This window comes from Oncorhynchus gorbuscha, linkage group LG14 (assembly GCF_021184085.1).
Source record: "Oncorhynchus gorbuscha isolate QuinsamMale2020 ecotype Even-year linkage group LG14, OgorEven_v1.0, whole genome shotgun sequence".
NCBI lineage: Eukaryota > Metazoa > Chordata > Actinopteri > Salmoniformes > Salmonidae > Oncorhynchus > Oncorhynchus gorbuscha.
In genome coordinates, this window is record NC_060186.1 from 55,422,065 (window position 1) to 55,447,548 (window position 25,484).

The window sequence follows — 25,484 nt, forward strand, 5'->3', positions numbered from 1 at the left end:
TTATTATTAAATGCATTAATTTGCTCAAGTTAAAGCTGCAATATGTAACTTCTTGGGTGACCCGACCAATTTAACATGGAAATCGGAAATGTCATTCTCATTGAAAGTAAGTGGTAGATGTGTTCTATGTGCACTATTTCCTATAAAAAAAAGAAAGCCTCGCTGCTGCACTAACCACCTGTGTGCTGTAATGTGTTTAGCAAGGCATTTCCTCCTAAGGAAAAACTAAGAGGGCTTTCTTTGTCTACTTTCCAGCAGCGCCGGTATTTCAAGGGCGAACATTACTCTGGCAGAATAAGAACAAGTCAACCCAGGACAATCTAAGACAAAAAGAGGATGATTTAGCTTTAGACCCCTTTTTAATAGGCCGCCGAGGCCACCTTTGGCAAAGGACCCTTGGAGGCAAATCACGGTGGTATGAAAGCATCTTTTGTCCCCAATCTCCATCCACCACTTATCTCTGCTTCACCACAACGTAATTTATGGAGGCCCCCAACGGGAGGGACGAGCTCCTAATTTCTATTCGTGTAACAACAGGATGAGATACTGTCTGACTTTGGCCAGTGGTAAACGAGGCTCTGCAGACAGACTGCTGGTCTGGTCAGGACCCTGCCTCATGCCCTGCTGCGCCTTCTCAATGTAGGCTACACCATCAACGCTAACACTGATTAGTGTAAGCAGAAGTGGCCTTATCTGTGGTGCCTGGGTAAATAATGGGCGCTGGGGGAATTGATGGCTGCTGGCCAGTGGGATGGATTATTAAGGCGCGAGAGCTCGCTATCAGCTAAGTGGCAGAATGTCCTTACCAAGCCTAAGTGAGGATGAGGATCGGAGTGTCTGGATGGAAGCCTGAGGAAAAGAGGCTGAGGGATCTTGCTGGCAGTCGTTCCACATACAGGTCCCAGTCCAGCTTGGCGTTTCAAGTCATAATGGTTGAGGGTTCGGATCCGGGTAGGGAAAGCTGATCATGGATCTGTGATTAGCGGTATTTTCTCCCTCGGAGCAAGCCCAGGCTGCTGGGCCAACATTGATGATGTCAGAGGAGCAGAGCCACTGAGCAATGTTTTGCCGTGTGTGCATCATTGACTGCTTTGATGTGTGTCATGCTTGTGTGCCGTCATGGTGTTTCTTTGTTCTCCTGTATGTCTGTGTTGTATAGTGGTCCCGTTTGTGTGGGCTAAGTTATGTTTACACCAAGCATCGTAGCATCGCTCCTCCAGGTCGATTAACACGCTGGCTGCTCATTGGGCTACAAACTATTCTATAGTCCTATATTTATAGAAGTGAATTGCCCTCCTCATCAACATCATGGCCTGCATAATGAGAGGGCAGGACACAAGCAGCAGAACAGACTGCACAGTCCAGCAGTGGCTGGGCTTACACATTAGCTAACATGGTAATGCTAACAACAGTGGACCAGATGACAGAATAGGGTCACAGGAGAGGATTTCACTCTGTATGAGTTAACAGCTCTTGTTTTATGACGGAGGACGGAGAGAGTGTAGTCCCATTGATCCAGACATGGCCTCTGTGAGGAAGTGATAGAAGGCTGGTATGAGTCTTATACAATTCCATTTAAGATTTTCATCTGCTGCCCTACTTATATTTTCTCAACACTTCCATTTGTAAGATTTAATCACTGCTTATTGTAGAATTTTAGTCATATTTTAAAAAGTATTTCAATAGGCTCTCATCTAAGATTTTTACAGGCTTGTTAGTCTGTAACAATCGGTCTGTCGGGCTAGCCTATTGCCTTTGTTTCCACAAGGAGACAGGCTGGTACACTGTACTGCACTATAGTACTGGCTTACTTATCTCCCACATCGCTATGTAAATAACCACGGTCAACAGAGATTGCGTGTGTGTGTGCAAACAACCAATCAAATGGCTTTCAGGTGCATGAATGACTGAGTCACTAGATATAGCATATTACAAGGGTGCTGTAGACAACATGACACAGCCCCGATATTCAAGTCAGTCATCTAGCAAATGACTGTCTTTTCTTTCCCCAAGGAGTGTTTGTGTGCTGTGGTCGGCTAACGATGACTGGATATCGGAAGAAAGTCAAGTGGCAGACAGTGATTTTGTTTAAAGGAGAATCATTTTGAAACTGTGGTCAATGTATTCAATGAGCCTCAATGAACCACATAGTGGTCTTCTTTAGACTAGATTGATTAGCCAGTAAATAGCAGATACCTGAAAAGGTTGGTTCTCACGAAACTGACACTTGACAAAAAACATGACAAAAAAAGAAACATTCTTATTGCATCACTAATATTAGGATCCGTAGTTAGTTAAAGCTTTAACGGAGTTATTTTTAGATTCAGTAACCCAATAGACACTGTCATTTGTTAATCCCAAATGACTTGCATAATACTAAACTCACTGATCTTAATGCAACTGACAAAAATACCTGCTATTTCAGCATAAGAACTGTAATTAAGTGTATTTTCAAAATTCGAAAGTGGAGATTTAAAAAATAATAATAATCATACATTATGCTTAAGGTCTTTACAGGTAATATTAGTTTATTAGGACATGGATATGTGTGGTTCTAAGGTATTTTAGATGCATTTCTAAATATAATGAAATCGTTTGGGAAAATGGCATAACATGATATGCCTATAAAGTAGGGCTATCCCGACCAAAATCAATCATAAAATCATCCGAAAGTCATCCGTTCTTTCGACTAATCGATTGGTGGACATTTTAAAATGTGTATTTTTCCATATATAGACACACCCTATCTGTTTTAATAAAATCAGGTATATGCATTGAGCTTGTCTGAAGCTTTAAGTCACTGTTTGATTACATAAAGCAAAAACAACTCCATTTATATTACCATTCCTAATGATCTGTGTGCAGTTACATTTTCATATACACATTTTCATGTAACTGTTTAATTAAATTTATAATAACATCTTTGTGTCTCAAAATCATTGTCATGTGTTTAATCAAAATTCTATCCAAACCTAAAAAAAGAACTTATTTTGCTAACTACATTACATGACCAAAGATATGGACACCTGCTTGTCAAACAAAATCATGGGCATTAATATGGATTTGGTCCCCTTTGCTGCTATAACAGCCTCCACTCTCCTGGGAAAGCGTTTCACTACATGTTGCAACATTGCTAAGGGGACTTGTTTAAATTCAGCCACAATTGCATTAGTGAGGTCGGGCACTGATGTTGGGTGATTAGATCTGGCTCGCAGTCAGCGTTCCAATTCATCCCAAAGGTGTTCAATGGGGTTGAGGTCAGGGCTATGTGCAGGCCAGTCAAGTTCTTCCACACTGATCTTGGCAAACCATTTCTGTGTGGATCTCGATTTATGCACAGGGGCATTGTCATGCTGAAACAGGAAATGGCCTTCCCCAAACCATTGCCACAAAGTTGGAAGCACAGAATTATATAGAATGCAATTGTATGCTGTAGCGTTAGGTGGCCTAGTCCGAACCATGAAAAACAGCCCCAGACCATTATTCCTCCTCCGCCAAACTTTACAGTTGACACTGTGCAGTCGGGCAGGTAGCGTCCTCCTGGCATCTGCCAAATCCAGATTAGAAATTTGACGAAGTGACACGTTGAAAGTCACTGAGCTCTTCAGTAAGGTAATTCTACTGTCAATGTTTGTCTATGGAGATTGCATGGCAGTGTCCTCAATTTTACACACCTGTCAGCAACGGATGTGGTTAAAATAGACAAATCCACTCATTTAAAGGGGTGTCCACATACTTTTGTAAATATAGTGTACCTACAAATAGCTGCGCATGGGATAAAAAGTAATCAGGTAGGCCTATTTTATGACATTTCCAGTGGATCGGAGCATTACATTTTTCCCCTTCACGCCGAGTGGTTATCAAAAGGAGGTGGAAAGATTTTTAAAATACATTGAGGAACTATTGTCACTCTCAATGGATGTAAAAACAGACTTTGCTGGCTGTTTGAGGTGAAGAAACATTACTTTGAGAAGCATCACAGCGTAGTGGTGATTTGTTAAGCCAATGAATCATCTCCCCAAATGGGCATATTTATATGCCTACATTTGCACGCAGGCCAGGTAGCCTATAGGCCTACTTCAGGTAATCAGGTGCACTTTCTTACTCAATATTGACTGGAGCGCTCCAAACAAAAGACAATGACTATATTGACAAAACCCATAAACGTAATGAAATAATCTAAAACTTGTTTCTCACAAGTGTAGCATAGGTTGTGCGCGCTGCAAACGTCTCCACTCCGACAATGAGAATGGTAAAAGACTGGATTAACAACGTATTGAATGCATTAGTAGAAATTACCGTAACTAAACAAAAATTGTAGAAATGAAATGTACTACTTGTTATACATAGTGTATTCGGAAAGTATTCAGACCCCTTGACTTTTTCCACATTTTATAAACTTATTCTAAATTTGATTACATTGTTTTTCTTCCTCAATCTACCCACAATACCCCATAATAACAAAGCAAAAACAGGTTGAGATTTTTGCAAATTCATTCAAATAAAAAACAAATACGTTATTTACTTATGCATTCAGACCCTTGCTATGAGACTCGAAATTGAGCTGTGGTAAATTCAATTGATCAGAGAAGATTTGCAATGGCACACACCTGTCTATATAAGGTCCCATAGTTGTCAGAGCAAAAACCAAGCCATGAGATCGAACAAATTGTCCGTAGAGCTCCGTAACAGGATTGTGTCGAGGCACAGATCTGGTGAAGCGAACCAATAAAATCTGTATTTCTGCAGCATTGAAAGTCCAAGAACACAGTGGCCTCCATCATTCATAAATGGAAGAAGTTTGGAACCACCAAGACTCTTTCTAGAGCTGCCCCCCCCCCCGCCAAAACTGAGAAATAGGTGGAGAAGGGCCTTGGTCAGGGAGGTGCCCAAGAACCCGCTAGTCACTGACATAGCTCCTCTGTGGAGATGGGAGAACATTCCAGAAGGACAAACATCTCCACCAATCAGATTAGCCTGTTGACCTTACTGGGTTGATAAGAACATTAGCCAAAGTTATTTAGGTGGGATATCACACCTGGCACAAATGCCCTATACCTGCCCTCAAGAGGTGATTAGTTCAAAGTCCAGGTACAGGGGGTGGCTTGGGTCTAAAATGATTTTGTGAGCATCCAGGCATGTCTATTTCACTCCAATTCTCTTTCTGTGGTGATAATCCTTCACAGCATATTTCTCTTGCTAACAGTGGCATTGCCAAACCAACAAACAATACATGGAGAAACAAGAATCTCTGGTCTGATGAAACCAAGACTGAACTCTTGGGCTGAATGCCAAGCGTCACATCTGGAGGAAACCTGGCACCATCCCTACGGTGAAGCACGGTGGTGGCAGCATCATTCTGTGGGGATGTTTTTCAGCGGCAGGGACTGAGAGACTTGTCAGGATTGAGGGAAAGATGAACGGAGCAAAGTACAGAGAGATCCTTGATGAAAACCTGCTCCAGAGCACTCGATCTCAGACTGGGGCGAAGGTTCACCTTCCAACAGGACAACAACCCTAAGCAGAGCCAAGAGAACGTAGGAGTGGCTTCGGGACAAGTCAATGAATGTCCTTGAGTGGCCCAGCCAGAGCCTGGACATGAACTCGATCAAACATCTCGAGAGAGACCCGGAAAAAGCGGTACAGCGACGCTCCCCATTCAACCTGACAGAGCTTGAGAGGATCTGCAGAGAAGAATGGGAGAAACTCCCCAAATACAGGTGTGGCAACCTTGTAGCGTCATAACCAAGAAGACGTGGTGGTAATCGCTGCCAAAGGTGCTTCAACAAAGTACTGAGTAAAGGGTCTGAATACTTATGCAATGTGATATTTTTAATACATTTGCAAATATACTGTTATGTTTAGCTCATATCTGTTTTCTTTGGTCTTTGTTGTCTGGTGGTCAAACCAAGAGTGTTAAAACTAGAGGTCGACCAATTAATCGGAATGGCCGATTAATTAGGGCCGATTTCAAGTTTCCATAATCGGTATTCGGCATTTTTGGACACCGATTATGGCGCGATTACATTGCACTCCACGAGGAGACTGCGTGGAAGGCTGACTACTTGTTAAGAAATCAGGAAAGTCAGGAAATATGCAGCAGTTTGGGCTGCCTGGCTCGTTGCAAACTGTGTGAAGACCATTTCTTCCTAACAAAGACAGTAATTAATTTGCCAGATTTGTACATAATTATGACGTAACATTGAAGGTTGTGCAATGTAACAGCAATATTTAGACTTCGGGATGCCATCCATTAGATAAAATAAGGAACGTATTTCACCGAAAGAATAAACGTTTTGTTTGATAGGTCATTAATGTGATCAAATCCGGAAATTAAGTCTCGTATTTCTGTGTGTTGTTATATTAAAGTCTATGATTTGATATTTGATAGAGCAGTCTGAGCGGTGGTAGGCAGCAGTAGGCTCGTAAGCATTCATTCAAACAGCACTTTCGTGCATTTGCCAGGAGCTCTTCGCTGTGCTTCAAGCCTTGCGCTGTTTATGACTTCAAGCCTATCAACTCCGGAGATTAGGCTGGCAATAACATCCAATCGTCAAAGGTATATGAAATACAAATGGTATTGAGAGAAATAGTCCTATAATAACTACAACCTAAAACTTCTTACCTGGGAATATTAAAAGGAACCACCAGCTTTCATATGTTCTCATGTTCTGTGCAAGGAACTTAAAATGTTAGATTTTTTTACATGGCTATTACATGCACTTTTACTTTTCTCCGACACTTTGTTTTTGCATTGTTTAAACCAAATTAAACATGTTTCATTATTTATTTGAGACTAAATTGATTTTGATTATATTAAGTTAAAATAAGTGTTTATTCAGTATTGTTGTAATTGTCATTATTATTATATATAAATACAAAAAAATAAAAAATATTTTCATTTATATAAAAAAAAAAAAAAAAAAAAAAAAACATAAAATTGGCCGATTAATCGGTATGGGCTTTTTTGGGTCCTCCAAAAATCGGAATCAGCGTTGAAAAATCATAATCGGTCGACCTCTAGTTAAAACAGTCTGGACAACCCCGTCTTCTCTCTCTATGCCCCTTTCTCTCTCCAGTTAATGTCACCTCTCCCAGTTCTTACTGACACCGACCATAGATGTATGTTTCACAAGTTTGGAATGGACAATAGTGAGTAGAGCACAAGAGTACAGTAGAATCCAATACAGTAGTACAGTACAATAGGGTAGAGTACAGTAAAGGAATGTAGGGTATAGTACAGCAGAGTACAGTATATTGTCCTGTACTCATGGGTCACATTAACACAGCATTCAACATTTCTCAGGCAGAAAAAAAAAAGTGTTCTGATAACGCAGGTGAACTGACCATGACATTCAATTTCAGGTTACAACTGAAATTATCTGAAACATCTCATACATCCTACAAACCACTCGTTCTCTCTCTGCCTGTCTGAGGGGAGGGTGTATGTGGCGGGAGTCTCTGACAGTGGTATTTAAGATGTTCCCAGCAAACACTAAGCTCGCAGTGCTTTCTGTGGTCCGCCCTGGGTCCAGTGTTAGCTGCCAGACCCGAGTTGTGATCAGGAAACGCTTCCCCCACAGACAGTGATCACCTGGAGTCCCGAAATGTTGACTTTGATAGGGCACGCACCATTTTTTTTACCAGAGTGCAAAAGGGAGAAAATAGAAAGCAACAGAGGGAGGGAGATGTAGTAAATAACCTAAGTGTGCACATTTGTGAAACATGAGGAGAATGACGTTCAAATCCATAATTATGCATTTCTGTGTAGTACAGATCAGGGACTCATGATCTAATTCCATTACCGTAATTCTGTTACCGGTTGTAAATCCACTTCACTTACCAAAATAGATTTTTTTCAAACTCCATGTCATAGCTGACACCCCATTCTTTCTGCAGACATCTTTGAATCTTAATTTAGAGCAGATAATTTAGAGCAGATAATTTAGAGCAGATATTTAACAGAGTTTCTGGAAATTTGTTCAATTGCAGTACACTGCAGTTATTCTGCAATTACTGTGTCCAAAATACCATAGTCGACTGCACTTTCTGCACTTTTACTGAAGTTTTAAAACTGCTATCTTTTCTTGTAAGGAGAGGGAGATTTTACCTTAATTCCATTACCAAAGTTTGCATCTGCACAGTTCTTCCACTAAGATCGTGTTCGTACATTTTTCTGTGGAAATTGTTAAAAACCTCTAGTGACTCCCCATCCCGGGTCCGGGAGCGTAATCATCGTCTGACACTAATTAGCATAACGCAACGGACATAAATAGTCCTAGATAATATTCCTATTCATGAAAATCACAAGTGAAATATATTGAGACACAGCTTAGCCTTTTGTTAAGCACCCTGTCATCTCAGATTTTCAAAATATGCTTTACAGCCAAAGCTAGACAAGCATTTGTATAAGTTTATCGATAGCCTAGCATAGCATTTTGTCCAGCTAGCAGCAGGTAACTTGGTCACGGAAATCAGAAAATCAATCAAATTAAATCGTTTACCTTTGATGAGCTTCGGATGTTTTCACTCACGAGACTCCCAGTTAGATAGCCAATGTTCTTTTTTTCCAAAAATATTATTTTTGTAGGCGAAATAGCTCCGTTTGTTCTTCACGTTTGGCTGAGAAATCGCCCGGAAATTGCAGTCATGAAAACGCCGAAATATATTCAAAATGATCTCCATAATATCGACAGAAACATGGCAAACGTTGTTTATAATCAATCCTCAAGGTGTTTTTCAAATATCTATTCGATAATATATCCACCGGGACGATTGGTTTTTCAGTAGGACCAATTGGAATAATGACTACCTCTGTATTTTACGCGAGAATCATTTTGAGAGCCATCAGGTGACCACTTGCGCAATGTAGCCGCTTACGGGTATTCTTCAACATAAATGCGTAAAACTACGTCACAATGCTGTAGACACCTTGGGGAATATGGAGAAAAGGTAATCTGGTTGATAGCCCATTCACTGCTCAATAGGGACGCATTGGAACGCAGAGCTTTCAAAATATGAGTCACTTCCAGATTGGATTTTTCTCAGGCTTTCGCCTGCAATACCAGTTCTGTTATACTCACAGATAATATTTTTACAGTTTTGGAAACTTTAGAGTGTTTTCTATCCTAAGCTGTCAATTATATGCATATTCTAGCATCTTGTCCTGACAAAATATCCCGTTTACTACGGGAACGTTATTTTTCCAAAAATGAAAGTACTGCCCCCTAGTCACAAAAGGTTAAAGAGAGTCCTTGTGAATAGCGTTATGGTTTGTTAAATTTTGAAACCAATGGCTTTTGTTTAGCATACATTTTAAAGTGAAAAAAAAACAGAGTCAAATTGTAATTCTGTTAACATGTAACCAACAGTGTTGAACAAGTCAGTCTTAAAACGGGAAGTTCACCCAAAAACACTTCTGGGCACTTTATAACACTTGCCTTGTCATTTGTCTGTCCATTGCTTGAGTATTTAGATGTGGGTACAGTAGGCCTAATAAGCCGATTCTACCCCGCCTTTCCAAAGAAACCCAATGTAACGTCAAAGTCCATCATAAATACCTCCCAAACACACTACTGACCTCCATTACCGCAATAGACCTTGTAATGACTTTCTCAGCACAATTTTTAAGCTAACTTATTTCAGTATTGATTGTTATTTTCGTATTAATATCCAGGAAGTAGATTAATGCGTGGTGGGCATGGTTGAAGGATGTAAACAATACTTTTCTGTTCTCACTCCCTCACAGTATTTGCTGCCCTCGTCAAATTTATTAGAGTGAAGAATGTCAGATCGAGAATGAAGAGGAAATTGGAGACCTGCCTTATTTTCAGAATGATACTTTTGGGCCATATCGGTTTGAGCCGAAGTGTACTGAGGCTGAGTTGTTCCATTTGCAAGCTGACCCTTACAAAAAAAGACTTCAGTTCTTGAAACTGCAGTAACTGCAGTCGACAGTGGTATTTTGGATGCAGTAATTGCAGAATAGCTGTAGTTACACTGCAAAATTACTGCAGTAAAAAAATACATTTTGTACACAATACTTGCAGCATACCACAGCTATACTGCACTCTAACTGCAATCTTTTTCATGAGGGGACCGAGAGAAAAGCGCTAGAGAGAGAGCGAAGCAAGCCGGTGTCTAGAAAACACAGGCTCTTCCCAGAACGCACAGTGACTGGTAGTACAGATGCGGGAGATTCATACCTCTAACAACAGACAGTGAACGTTTTGGCTGTCGAGAATGGGACCAGCTAATTCTGATAATGGAGGAGGTAGATCATCAGACTGACGATGCAACAGAAGATCCGATTTCTTGTCTCTCGTCAATCCTGGTGAGTTGGAAACTTTCTTCAGAATGCCCAGGATCAACTGGAAACGACATGTCACACCTGATAGTCCAAATTGGAGTTTTTTGGCTAATATTACACACACCCAGCCTTTCTTTACTTCAGAGATTACTAACAGCTAGCCTAGCTAGGTACCATCTCTTTGTTTACTTGCTTTCGTTCTGATTTCCTTTCTTGAAAAGTAATAGTAAAATGCTCCTTTTGTCCCACCTCCTGTAATTATCCATCTTAGAACCACAAAGAAGAGTATCTACTGGAAGACTTTTGAGCTAGCATAAAGTAAGTCTTTGTTTATTATATTTTTTACATTAAAAACACATGTATTTGGCAATTCAATCATTGTTTATGTAACAATAAATATACAGTTAACGCATTTAAGATCATTTCGGAAATTCATCATTTGTTAAATATTTTTTATATCAGAAATCTAAATGTTCAAACAATGGACCTAAAACCTGTCTGGGAGTACTGACAAACAGCCAGGCAATTGTTATAAAGTGTTTTTGGGTGAACTTCCCCTCTAAGTATTTCTGTCACTGAAGAGTTAGTCAGGCTATTTATTCTCTTCTTTACCCTACAGTGTATGGTAATTGTCTCTCTGATGGAAAGTCAGTCATGCAGCAGCAGGGGTGTGAGATTCTGTTTAGGGAACAGAATCTCACCCACAAAATTTCAGTCACATCTTGCATCTTACACTTCACTTGTCTGTCCAATGCATGTACATAGCAAGCTGCTCTACCGATTGGTGAAGTCATTTAAACGTCAGAGGTTTAAAAAGGAACAATATTATAAACTGTTTTTGGTTGAAACCGGTTGAGAACTTTATATTGCTGGTCAAAACAAAAAATAGAAATGTTCAGAATTAAACAATTGGAAAATAACTTTGGTTCCAACCCCTGTGCAGCAGGCTAGTTAACTTCATTGGGATAGGGTGCAGTATTTTCACATCCGGATGAAAAGTGTGCCCAAAGTAAACTGCCTGTTTCTCAAGATAGGATATGCATATACTTGGTAGATTTAGATAGAAAACACTCTAAAGTTTCTAAAACTGTTAAAATGATGTCCGTGATTATAACAGAATTTATTTGGCAGGCGAAACCCTGAGGACAAACCATCCAGGAAAAAACAATTGTGGTCACTGTGTTTTCTATGGGAAACTATATTTATGAGGAACCTGGTTGCAGTTCCTATGGATTCCACTAGATGTCAACAGTCTTTAGAAATTGGTTGATGTTTTTCTTTTTGAGAAATGAAGAAGTAGTCCTGTTCTTCCAATGTGTCACTCCAGGTGGACTCAAGTCTTTTGGTGCACCCGACCTGGAACACTATTCACTTTGTTTTCATCTGGTATTGAACACAGTTTATCCCGTCTTAAATTTGATCGATTATTTACGCTTTACGATACCTAAGGTTGGATTAGGAATGTTGTTTGAAATGTTTGGACTAAGTTTACAGGTAACTCATTAGATACTTTGTAGCCATGTTGGGAGAGTTGGAAAAGGTGTATTTTCTGAATCAAAACGCGCCAAATAAATGGACATTTATTATAAAGAATGAATTTATCAAACAAAAAGGACCATTTGTGATGTTTCTGGGACATTTTGGATTGCCAGCAGAAGAAGATCTTTAAAGGTAAGGCATGAATTATATTGTTATTTATGACTTTTGTGTCACACCTGGCTGGTTGAAATATGATTGTCATGTGTTGGTATGCGGGGCGCTGTCCTCAGATAAATCACATGGTTTGCTTTCGCCGTAAAGCATTTTTGAAATCTGACATTAACAACAAGTTAAGCTTTATTTTGATGTATTGCACTTTGGATTTTATGAAAGTTAAATATTTATAGTAATTTCACTTGAATTTGGCACTCTGCAATTTCATTGGATGTTGTCGAGGTGGGACGCGTCCCACTGATCTGAAAGAAGTTAATAGGGCTGGGACGATACCAGTATCGCAATATTTTTTCCATAGAAAAAATTAAGACACGAAGAAGACCAAACCTACTTATGTAAAATATTGCATTCTATAGCTTGGAAAATAAATGTGACTCTGGATGACAACATAATTATGTTTGTTTCCAGTCCTTATGGCTGTTTTCCTAAAGAAGTGGTATCGTCAGTGCTCTACTAGTTACAATGTCTTCTAACGAAGAAAGCCTGACAGAACGTTACAGAAGAGAACGCTTTCAAGTTGGGTTGAGTTAATGAGAGCCATCTCTCTGCAGCTAGACTACTGTGTCATTATACAGGACCATGGCTGCCACTCTGTGATCAGCCTTATTCTCCGTCTCAGGGAGGAGAAAGGCAGGCAACATACACACGTCGCACACACTCAGTGGTACACACAGGAAGCTTCAGCGACCCACAGGTGCTGGCCTCGTAGTGAACAAACTGCCCGATGGGCACACCAGTTGGAAAGTAGGGTGGTTGGTCAGTGTGGGTGGGTGAGCGTATAACGTGAACGTCTAGCAAACCAAAGGTTGCAAGTTCAAATCCCACCAGGGACAAATGGAGTATTTGAGCAACTTTTCAAATACTTGCTACTTTTTTAGCATGTTAGCTAACCCTACCCCTAACGCTTCCCCTAACCCTTTAACCTAAGTCCTAAACTTAACCCTAACCTTAAACCTAACCCCAAGCCTAGCTAACGTTAGCCAGCTAGCTAGAATGTGTAACATATTATACATTTCAAAAATGTTGAAACATATTGTAATTTTTGATCATTCATAACATATAATATGAATTGTAATTTGTAACATATCAATCAAAATGGGTAATTGACATCCACAAATTAATACATAACATAAACATATCATACTAAATTAAGTAATATGAAATGCTCTGAGACCAGGTTGTACCTTATATTATTTTAAAGTTTGAGTAAGAAAGGCATGAATGACCAAATTTATTTTAAAAAACTTCAGTTGCTTTCACACATTATGAGCACAATAGTAACAAATGCCATGTAAAACATTGATTGACTTAAGTTGGGGTGAATGTAGTCTACAAAACATAGGCTGAAATCATTTGCAACAAGCGGGTGTTGATTCCAAGAGCCCCCTATAAAACAAACAACACACATTCTGAAAGTCAAGCCTGAAGCGCTCTGTGTGTTTTAGGTAGTTGTAGGGGAATTGTTTGATTACTTGTTAGATATTACTGCACTGACGGAACTAGAAGCACAAGCATTTCACTACACTCGCATTAATATCTGCTAAACATGTGTATGTGACAAATCAAATTTGATTTGACAAGGACACCAAATAAACACAGGTCTGTTTCTCCAATTGGAAGCAGGAAGTAGAAGGGGGAAAAAGCCTTAAAACTTAGCATCACATTCCAAACAACTCCACATACTATTAATAACCCCAAGTAAGTGTACACATTCTTGTGAGTCACCATAATTGCCAAGTATAGGCCTAGCTCTAACTAACATAATAGGGAAGTTAAGGCTATATGCTAAATGAGGTGAAGATTAGGGGGAAAAGACTGGGCTCAGTAACTCACTCAGGCCCTTTGGCAAAAGAAACACAGTATCATAGTGTGTCACCACAAGGTAGAGGCAGCAAAAGTATGTGGACACCATCAAATTTGTGGATTTGGTTATTTCAGCCACATCCGTTGCTGACAGGTGTATAAAATCGAGCATACCACAATGCAATCTCCATAGACAAACATTGGCAGTATAATGGCCTTACTGAAGAGCTCAGTGAATTTCAGCGTGGCACCGTCATAGGATGCCACCTTTCCAACAAGTCAGTTCGTCAAATTTCTGCCCTGCTAGAGCTTCCCTGGTCAACTGTAAGTACTGTTACTGTGAAGTGGAAATGTCTAGGAGCAAAAACGTCTCAGCCGCGAATTGATAGGCCAAAGTAGCTCACATAATCATCGGATGGGGCCACAGTGTCTCCTGACTAGAGGTCGACTGATTCATCGGAATGGCCAATTAATTAGGGCCAATTTCAAGTTTTCATAACAATCGGAAATCGGTATTTAAGGGCGCCGATTTGCAGATGATTATTTTTTTTTTTAACTTTATTTAATCTTTATTTAACTTGGCAAGTCAGTTAAGAACACATTCCTATTTTCAATGACGGCGGTGGGATAACTGCCTCGATCGGGGGCAGAACGCTCGGGGGATTTAATCTTGCAACTTTACTGTTAACTAGTCCAATGCAACAACGACCTGCCTCTCTCTCATTGCACTCCACAAGGAGACTGCATTTTACGCAAATGCAGTAGAAGCCAAGGTAAGTTGCTAGCTAGCATAAACTTATCTTATAAAAAACAATCAATCATAATCACTAGTTAACTACACATGGTTGATGATATTACTAGATATTATCTAGCGTGTCCTGCGTTGCATATAATCTGGCTGAGCATACAAGCATACAAGTATTTGACTGAGCGGTGGTAGGCAGAAGCAGGCGAGTAAACATTCATTCAAACAGCACTCTCGTGCGTTTTGCCAGGAGCTCTTCATTGTGCGTCAAGCATTGCGCGGTTTATGACTTCAAGCCTATCAACTCCCGAGATGAGGCTGGTGTAATCAAAGTGAAATGGCTGGCTAGTTAGCGCGCGCTAATAGCATTGTCGTTGTGTTGCTGGTTCGAGCCCAGGGAGGCGCAAGGAGAGAGAGGGAAGCTATACGGTTACACTGGCAATATTAAAGTGACTATAAGAACATCCAATAGTCAACGGTTAATTAAATACAAATGGTATAGAGGGAAATAGTCCTATAATTCCTATAATAACTACAACCTAAAACTTCTTATCTGGGAATATCGAAGACTCATGTTAAAAGGCACCACCAGCTTTCATATGTTCTCATGTTCTGAGCAAGAAACTGAAACCTTTCTTACATAGCAGATATTGCACTTCTACTTTCTTCTCCAACACTTTGTTTTTGCATTATTTAAACCAAATTGAACATGTCATTATTTACTTGAGGCTAAATTGATTTTATTGATGTATTATATTAAGTTAAAATAAGCATTCATTCAGTATTGTTGTAATTGTCATTATTACAAATACAAAAAAACAACGTTGTCCGATTAATCGGTATAGGCGTTGAAAAATCATAATCGGTCGACCTCTACTCCTGACCCCTCCTGTCTCAGCCTCCAGTATTTATGCTGCAGTAGTTTGTGTCGGGGGGCTAGGGTCAGTCTGTTATATCTGGAGTACGCTGTCTCTAATTCTCTCTCTGAGGACCTGGGCCCTAGGACCATGCCTCAGGACTACCTGGCATGACGACTCCTGGCTATCCCCAGTCCACCTGGCCTTGCTGCTGCTCCAGTTTCAACTGTTCTGCTGCTGCTATGGAACCCTGACCTGTTCACCGGACGTGCTACCTGTCCCAAACCTGCAGTTTTCAACTCTCTAGAGACAGCAGGAGCGGTAGAGATACTCTTAATGATCGGCTATGAAAAGCCAACTGACATTTACTCCTGCTGACTTGCTGCACCCTCGACAACGACTGTGATTATTATTATTTGACCATGCTATTCATTTATGAACATTTGAACATCTCCACTCGGCACAGTCAGAAGAGGACTGGCCACCCCTCATAGCCTGGTTCCTCTCTAGGTTTCTTCCTAGGTTTGGGCCTTTCTAGGGAGATTTTCCTAGCCACCGTGCTACTACACCTGCATTGCTTGCTGTTTGGGGTTTTAGGCTGGGTTTCTTTACAACACTTTGATATATCAGCTGATGTAAGAAGGGCTATATGAATACATTTAATTTGACATAACGGGACTGCGCCGAGTGCTGAAGCACGTAAAAATTGTCTGTACTCTGTTGCAACACTCAACACTTCAGAGGACGTTAGCACAAGAACTGTTCGTCGTGAGCTTCATGAAATGGGTTTCAATTAGGGACGCACAAAATATCTGTGAACGTATCGGAATCGGCTGATATTAGCTAAAAATGACAACATAGTTATCGCCCCGATGTCTAGTTTAACGCCGATGTGCTGGTCGAGCACCGGTACGCTCGACCAGTCGCGAAAACCAACATCACCCAAGACAGAGAATGGTTGACTGTCAAGCGCAATGAAGTCCATTTTCTTGGCGTTAAGGGATTTGAGTTGTCTCGCTGAAATTTTCTTAGTTTTTCAAATGACGGCGCGAGTTGTTGGCTGCTCGATCCACACAGTAGACATTGTGTGGGCTAGGTTAGGAATGCTGTGTTGCACGTGCAGGACAAAATTTTACATGGCGTTATTACATCATGTACCTACATTAAATACTGTTGAAGTCGGAAGTTAACATATAATAATAATAATAATAATAATAATAAATGCCATTTAGCAGACGCTTTTATCCAAAGCGACTTACAGTCATGTGTGCATACATTCTACGTATGGGTGGTCCCGGGAATCGAACCCACTACCCTGGCGTTACAAGCGCCATGCTCTACCAACTGAGCTACAGAAGGACCACACAACATGCACCTTAGCCAAAATCATTTAAACTCACATTTTTCACAATTCCTGACATTTAATCTTGGTAAAACAAAATCCCTGTCTTAGGTCAGTTAGGATCACTACTTTATTTTAAGAATGTGAAATGTCAGAATAATAGTATAGAGAATTATTCATTTCAGATTTGATTTCTTTCATCACATTCCCAGTGGGTCAGAAGTTAACATACACTCAATTAAAATTTGGTAACATTGCCTTTAAATTATTTAACTTGGGTCAAATGTTTTTGGTAGCCTTCCACAAGCTTCCCACAATAAATTGCGTGAAGTTTGGCCCATTTCTTCTGACAGGGCTGGTTTAACTGAGTCAGGTTTGTAGGCCTCCATGCTTGCACACGCTTTTTCAGTTCTACCCACACATTTTCTATAGGATTGAGGTCAGGGCTTTGTGATGGCCACTCCAATACCCTGACTTTGTTGTCTCTAAGCCATTTTGCCACAACTTTGGATGTATGCTTGGGGTCATTGTCTATTTGGAAGACCCATTTGTGACCATGCTTTAGCTTCCTGACTGAGGTCTTGAGATGTTGCTTCAATATATATCCACATAATTGTCCTTCCTCATGACGCCATCTATTTTGTGAAGTGCACCAGTCCCTCCTGCAGCAAAGCAACCCGGATGGGATGGTGTTCTTCGGCTTGTAAGCTTCCCCTTTTTCCTCCAAACATAAAGAGGGTCATTATGGCCAAACAGCTCTATTTTTGTTTCATCAGACCAGAGGACATTTCTCCAAAAAGTACAATCTTTTTCCCCATGTGCAGTTTCAAACCGTAGTCTGGCATTTTTATGGAGGCTTTGGAGCAGTGGCTTCTTCCTTGCTGAGCGGCCTTTCAGGTTATGTCAATATAGGACTCGTTTTACTGTGGATATAGATACTTTTGTACCTGTTTCCTCCAGCATCTTCACAGGGTCCTTTGCTGTTGTTCTGGGATTGATTTGCAATATTGAACCAGACTTGTGGAGGTCTACAATTTTCTTCCGAGGTCTTGGCTGATTTCTTTTGATTTTCCCATGATGTCAAGCAAAGCGGCACTAAATTTGAAGGTAGGTCTTGAAATACATCCACAGGTACAGCTCCAATTGCCTCAAATTATGTAAATTAGCCTATCAGAAGCTTCTAAAGCCATCACATCATTTTCTGGAATTTTCCAAGCTGTTTAAAGGCACAGTCAACTTAATGTAAACTTCTGACACACTGGAATTGTGATACAGTGAATTATAAGTGAAATAATCTGTCTGTAAACAATTATTGGAAAAATTACTTGTTTCATGCGTAAAATAGATGTCCTAACCGACTTACTAAAACTATAGTTTGTTAACAAGAAATTTGTGGAGTGGTTGAAAAACAAATTTTAATGACTCCAATATAAGAGTATGTAAATTTCCGACTTCAACTGAATCATGCCATATTCAGACTAGATAATGTTAAACAAGGTTGGAATGTGAAGCAATGAAACTGGGTATCAGTCTACACTGCACAACTGTTAAGAGTTTCCACAAATATTAGCATTGCAGCTCTTATCTCAGGACTGTGACTGTGTGAAATCACCTCCCCAGTCATCCTATTGTGTGTATTGACATTCATATTGCACTGTACAGCTTTACCTAAGGATTGGGGATCAATGAAATGGGGTATCAGTCTACTCAATACCCAAGCAATTTTTTCCCCATTGTCCTCCTCAGAGTTATCAGACTCAAAAACATCCACACAGTATTGTTTTTCCTAGGGAATAGCGTTCAATACACATAGGTTGACAATAAATGTGGCTCAATCCACAGTTGTTTCAGAGTCCCGCAATAAGAGCTACGACGCTAATGTTCTCTGAGTAGACTGATACCCCATGTCATTGATCCACAAGTAAGGCTGTACAGTGAAATAAGTATGCCCCCAACGCAATTCTAAAGTATAACACATCCAGTGTGATTTCAGATTTTTGTCAAATTAACAAAATTATCTTTTGTTGATTTTATAACAACATTCCAACCTCGTTTAGCATGATTTATTCAATTATGGCATAACTCTACTACTTGTATTCATTTGCATCACTGTCAATAACCTACTTTTATTTTGAAGGCTAACTGCAACGTTCACTTTGCGGCTATTTTCACAGATGGGTCCGACCACCATTAATCAAACAAGAACTGCCTTATAAATTACGGTTATTTTAGATGATGACACCTAGTTCTATATAGTGAGTTAGCTAACTATAGCTACTGAAACAGATGTCGTTTCGCTATGTTTTTGGGAAGAACATTGTTTGCATCCATGAGCTAGCTCACTTTTTTTTAATGACCAGCACTGTAGGTGCGCGAGACAACTTTACCAGCATCATAGCATACGTGTCGATGAATCGTTGTGACATATGAAATACGAGTGATAGCGTAATCAATGAGTAATAACTACGTAAAAAAATGAATGAACGCGTAAAATTATTATGTGACGTCCAGTCATATTCAGGTCCTGATTGGTCAAAGTGTTATTTGACACGTAACGACCCAAACTATGTTCCATAGAAATCCTGGTTGAGAAAGAAACGACTGAACAAATTAACAACAAAACAGCACAGCAAGTAAAATAAATAGGTTTTGACTATGTATTACGGGTAATGGGGGCATACGTAAATGCCAACAAAATAAAATTTTGGTCAGTGTGGTGTGTGTAACCTTTATTTAACTAGGCATGTCAGTCAAGAACAAATTCTTATTTACAATAACGGCCTACGCCGGCCAAACCCGGGCAACGATGGGCCAATAGTGCGCCGCTCAAGGAACTCCCAAACACGGCCGGATGTTATACAGCCTGGATTCAAACCAGGGACTGTAGTGACACCTCTTGCAGTGCCTTAGACCGCTGCATCCATGTGCGTATGTTAATTATTTAACTGTACTAGAATGCTTAAAAAGGCCCCTAAATTTGAAATATTGGTTATTGTTTTTTTTGGCAAGTAAAATATTGGATATCGGTATCGGCCAAAAATGTCATATCGGTTTATGACTAGTTTGAATGGCGGAGCAGCCGCACGCACACAAGCCTAAGATCACAATGCCCAATGCCAAGCGTTGGCTGGAGTGGTGTAAAGCTCGCTGCCATTGGACTCTGGAGCAGTGGAAACGCGTTCTCTGGAGTGATGAATCATGATTCCCATCTGGCAGTACGACGGACAAATCTAGGTTTGGCGGATGCCAGGAGAACGCTACCTGCCCCAATGCATAGTGCCAACTGTAAATTTGGTGGAGGAAGAATAATGGTGTGGGGCTGTTTTTCATGGAACAACTAAGGCCCTAAGTTCCAGTGATGGGAAATCTTGATGCTACAGCATACAATGACATTCTAGATAGCTAGAATGCTTCCAACTTTTCGGCAAAAGTTTGGGAAAGGCCCTTTCCTGTTTCAGCATGTCAATGCAACCATGCACAAATGAGGTCCATACAGAAATTGTTTGTAAAGATCAGTGTGGAAAAACTTGACTGGCCTGCACAGAGCCCTGACCTCAACCATCGGACACCTTTGGGATGAATTTGAACGACCGACTGCGAGCTAGGCTTAATCGCCTAACATCAGTGCCCGACCTCACTAATAGTCTTTTGGCTGAATGGAAGCAAGTCCCCACAGAAACTCCCAGAGGAGTGGAGGCTGTTATAGCAGCAAAGGGGGGACCAACACCATATTAATGCCCATGATTAATGGCCACATACTTTTGGTCATGTGTATTTCCAGCCAGAGAAATTCGTTCCACAGCAGAGTTTCATAAGTGAGGCTAGGCAAGGCATGGAGGGCACTTGGAGATGAACTCTCCTTCCCTTTTTTGGTTTCCCCCCACCATTGCTCAATATCCTCCAGTTCTCTCTTTTTGTCTGTCTGCACATGCCTTGGGAACTAGCCAGTGAAAATGCTTGTAAAAGTGCTACTTGAGAAAGAGATGTTTATCAGACAATGGGGATATTGGGAAAAATATCATCCAGGACACAGCCAGCCAGGCATGCTGGGTCATTGGAGGCTGTAGACTAGGCTTGTGCCATGAGACGCAATTTACAATTAAATTGATTGCTAATAACAAGAGTTTTTGTCCCCGGGCCAAACCCAATGTTGAGCTGCTGTCCAGTAATCCTGATTTAGAAGCCTCTCTTATGATGTGTCTGCCAAAGGTCCACACAGCAGAATAGGGCATAGATCTAGAAGACTGCATTAGACTCTGCTTTCAATTTCAACAGAGGGGCGTATTTGAAGCACAAAGTAGTAGCCTACCATTTACCAAATCATTGTAATGGAAAATGTGGATAAAAGCTATTGCTGTCTCAGCTGAGACTGGCGCTCAATCAAAGACAAGTGACAGTTACATGTGCATTTTGCTGCAATCGGTATAACATCTGCAAAACTGTGTATGTGACCGATAAACTTTGATTTGATAGTTAACATTATGAAAACACATTAGGGATAAAACTAGTCAATAGCATGGGGGTCGGAAGGTCAATGTCAGCTGCCTGTTATAAGTAGTGCATTAAGCATGTACACTAGCTTATCATAAAGCTTTTGTGAATAGGATTGTTGTTTATGTCTAAATATATTGAGCCAGACAATGATCTCTGTCCTATCTAGCCATTCCTAAACTTTGGCACCAAACCTGTTTAACCCAGAATTGTACTTTTGAATTCCATTTGTAGTCCATGTGGAAGAGGTGAAAAAATTATTGTTGTCTATCAACAATGACAAGCCACCAGAATCTGACAATCTGGAAGGAAAATTACTCAGGATAATAGCAGATGATATTGCCACATCTTCAATGTAAGCCTACTAGAGAGCGTGTGCCCTCCGGCCTGGAGGGAAGCTAAAGTAATTCCGCTACCCAAGAATAGTAAAGCCCCCTTTACTGGCTCAAATAGCCGACCAATCAGCCTGTTACAAACAAAAAATTGTTTGACCAGATACAATGCTATTTCACAGTAAACAAATTGATAACAGAATTTCAGCATCCTTATAGGGAAGGACACTCAACAAGCACAGCACTTACACAAATGGCTGATGACTGGCTGAGAGAAATTGATGATAAAATGAATGTGGGGGCTGTCTTGTTAGACTTCAGTGCAGCTTTTGACATTATCGATCATAGTCTGCTGCTGGAAAAACATGTGTGTTATGGCTTTACTACACCCCCTGCTATAATGTGGATAAAGAGTTACTTGTCTAACAGAACACAGAGGGTGTTCTTTAATGGAAGCCTCTCAAATAGAATCAGGAATTCCCCAGGATAGCTGTTTAGGCCCCCTTGCTTTTATCAATTTTTACTAATGACATGCCACTGACTTTGTGTAAAGCCAGAGTGTCTACGTCGGCGGATGACTCAACACTGTACACGTCAGCTACAACAGCGACTGAAATGACTGCAACACTCAACAAAGATCTGCAGTTAGTTTCAGAGTGGGTGGCAAGGAATAAGTTAGCCCTAAATATTTATAAAACTAAAAGCATTATATTTGGAACAAAACACTCAATAAACCCTAAACCTCAAATAAATCATGTAATAAATAATGTGGAAATTGAGCAAGTTGAGAAGACTAAACTGCTTGGAGTAACTCTAGATTGTAAACTGTCATGGTCAAAACATATTGATGCAGTACTAGCTAAGATGGGGAGAAATCTGTCTATAATAAAGTGATGCTTTGCCTTCTTAACAGCACTATCAACAAGGCAGGTCCTACAGGCCCTAGTTTTGTTGCACCTTGACTACTGTTCAGTCATGTGGTCAGGTGCCACAAAAAAAGGATTTAGGAAAATGACAATTGGCTCAGAATAGGGCAGCACGGCTGGCCCTTGGATGTACACAGAGAGCTAAAATCAATAATATGCATGTCAATCTCTCCTGGCTAAAGGTGGAGGAGAGATTGACTTCATCACTACTTTTATTTAGGAGAGGTATTGACATGTTGAATGCACCGAGCTGTCTGTCTAAACTACTGGCACACAGCTCGGACACCCATGCGTACCCCACAAGACATGCCACAAGAGCTCTTCACAGTCCCCAAGTCCAGAACAGACTATGGGAGGCACACAGTACTACATAGAGCCATGACAACATCAAGTAACTGACACAGCTAATGGGGATCCATAACAAATACAAATACTTTGAGAAAGACAGTGTATACTGTCACAGGGCTTGCCCTGGTGTATGAGTAAAGTTACTCAAGGAGGACATTTTCTCAAGGCTGGGCCAGATAAAGCTGGATATCAAAGACCTCCAGAATATTGTTTCCCTCACCCAAGTACTTCCTGGCCGGCCGCTGTTTCAATGTGCAGCTTACACGCAAGCGTGGCCTTGACTGTTTCCTCCTCTCCGGTAATGTCACTGGGTTATGTAAGCTACACATTGAAACAGCAGACGGCCAGGAAGCTGCCTGCATTCTACACAGCTGTACCCAGACCCCTCTAGAGTCTAGTACACAAACACTGACTGACTGCTAGCCGACATATGAGCATAGAGCAAACTCATATCTGCATACATTTCCACTGATCAGAAACACTTTTGTTGGGGGGGGGGGGGGGGGGTCAGTGAGTGAGTGAGTGAGAGAGAGATATGGCTAAAGTGGGCAGCCTGATACAAACTATGAGATGGAAATAAGGAGAGCATGCCACAGGCAATAAATGTAAGGGGCTCACAACTGTCTGACATGTTGAAACATATCAACTGCTACAAAGCAAGTTAGTTACACTGAACCTTGGTAAGAAAACACACAACCCAATGATAAACCGTAGACACCAAGTAGTTTTTTTATGGTGTCTGTACTTTACTATTTATAATTTTGACTACTTTTACTATTTATAATTTTGACTACTTTTACTTCACTACATTCCGAAAGAAAATAATGTACTTTTTACTACATACATTTTAACTGACACTCAAAAGTACTTGTTACATTTTGAAAGCTTAGCAGGACAGAAAAATGGTCCAATTCACACATGATCATCCCTACTGCCTCTGATCTGGCAGACTCACTAAACACAAATGCATCTTTTGTAAATGAGTGTGCCCCTGGCTATACAAACATAAAAACAAGAAGATGGTGCCGCCTGCTTTACTTAATAGAAGGAATTTTAAATGATTTATACTTTCTCTTTTGATACTTAAGTATATTTTAGCAATTATATTTACTTTTGATACTTAAGTATATTTAGAACAAAATACTTTTAGACTTTTAATCGAGTAGTATTTTAATGGGTGACTTTCACTTGAGTAATTTTCTATGAAAGGTATATATACTTTTACTCAAGTATGACATTTGGGTACTTTGTTCAGCACTAGTGTACAGTATGTTTAAAAATACGTGTTAACCTTTTACAACATAACAGTGTGAACAACTTCACACGGAATGTTACATCCAAATACAGCTCTTTTAAAAATGGCTTCATGACATGCAAGTTTGAGACTCACACTTTGCAATATGTCAAGATTATGGGGAAGATGTGTTTGGTGCCTTCCCCCAAGCGCACACTTATCAGAAGGTTTTCTGTGTTGCTTAGACTTTGGGTGTGAAACTGGGACTGTCAATGAGTTGTGTCAAGCGGGTTTGACACCATAACTTTTGCAAGTAATATCATCTAGGGCAAACCTGGCTTGAAATGCTGTATAAAAATAACAAGTAGAGGGAGGAAAACGTTGCTTCTTTATCTTATTTAGGTTTCACCCCATAACGCGTAACTAGCAAATAAGTAGCAACGATGGGGTGGAGAGGTGGCGTGCTATTTGCTTTTCCACTGGACCGATAAAAACATTAACATTTTTACTAACTGGTGCTACTACTAACTGGTTAACTATCTAAAATCAGGCATACAGTAACCATTACTTCTGACGCAAAAACCTGGCCATGTAATTGCCTTGTTAGCTTGCTAGCAAAGCTAGATAATTGAGCAAACTTGCCGGCAAAATATAGCTTATGTTAGCATGGAAGCTAACTAGGTGACATTATCGCTTGATGTTAAATAGCTAATTTAACTAGCTAAACGTAGATAGTACATTGATCCATCCCACAAGGAACACACTCCAAATCCGGGCACGGTTGGTGATGATGGATCCCTATTTCTGGCTACGGGCAATTTGAAGCGGGGAACATCGGAAAGCCATCACGATAAACAAGAACCACATAAATTAAAATACTCACCCATAATGTCCTTCAATATCGCTATCAGATGTTTGGAATCTGCTATCCGTTTTCTTGCGTTAGCTAGCAGCTTGAATGCTAGCTAGCTATGTGTATTTACTAAGCCAAGATGCTTTTTGCAAATTCACTACCGATATGCAAGTTAAGCCATTCGCCTTGAATAGCAGCTTACCAAACCTATGTTTGAAATGAATATTGTGCAGGGAAGTCTCCACCTTTCTTGGACTTGCCTGAAACTACTGCCACACGTATAAACAGCAGGAGAATTCGCGATATTTAGAAATGTGAGTCCCGCGAGAGGAAATAGGAACTAATGGAATGCCATCCGTTCATTAGCACACAGCATGAACAGTGTGATGGACAGGAGATTTCTTTCTCTATCCACCACTTTAATCCGTGTTGAGCATCATCAGTGACCATTGCTTTCCTGGTGAACATTAGTTTTGACATTTGCATCATCAGACAGACAACAAAATTGACAGAAACATGATTGATGTTCAT

At 40.4% G+C, this 25,484-nt stretch overlaps 1 protein-coding gene across 3 annotated transcripts in view; it reads right to left on the minus strand.

The window, feature by feature from the left end:
• The window catches only part of LOC123995140 (CD2-associated protein-like), a 102,900-nt gene extending 77,667 nt beyond the window's left edge, over positions 1-25,233 (minus strand). For 2 of the 3 annotated variants that reach the window (XM_046298519.1, XM_046298517.1), the window contains exon 1: positions 24,984-25,232. In XM_046298519.1, the coding sequence (XP_046154475.1) occupies positions 24,984-24,987 (4 nt within the window). In that variant the 5' untranslated portion in view covers positions 24,988-25,232. Of the gene's footprint in view, positions 1-24,983 lie in introns of all 3 variants that reach the window. The other variant, XM_046298520.1, reaches the window with a different exon arrangement.
• Positions 25,234-25,484: the final 251 nt, after the last annotated feature.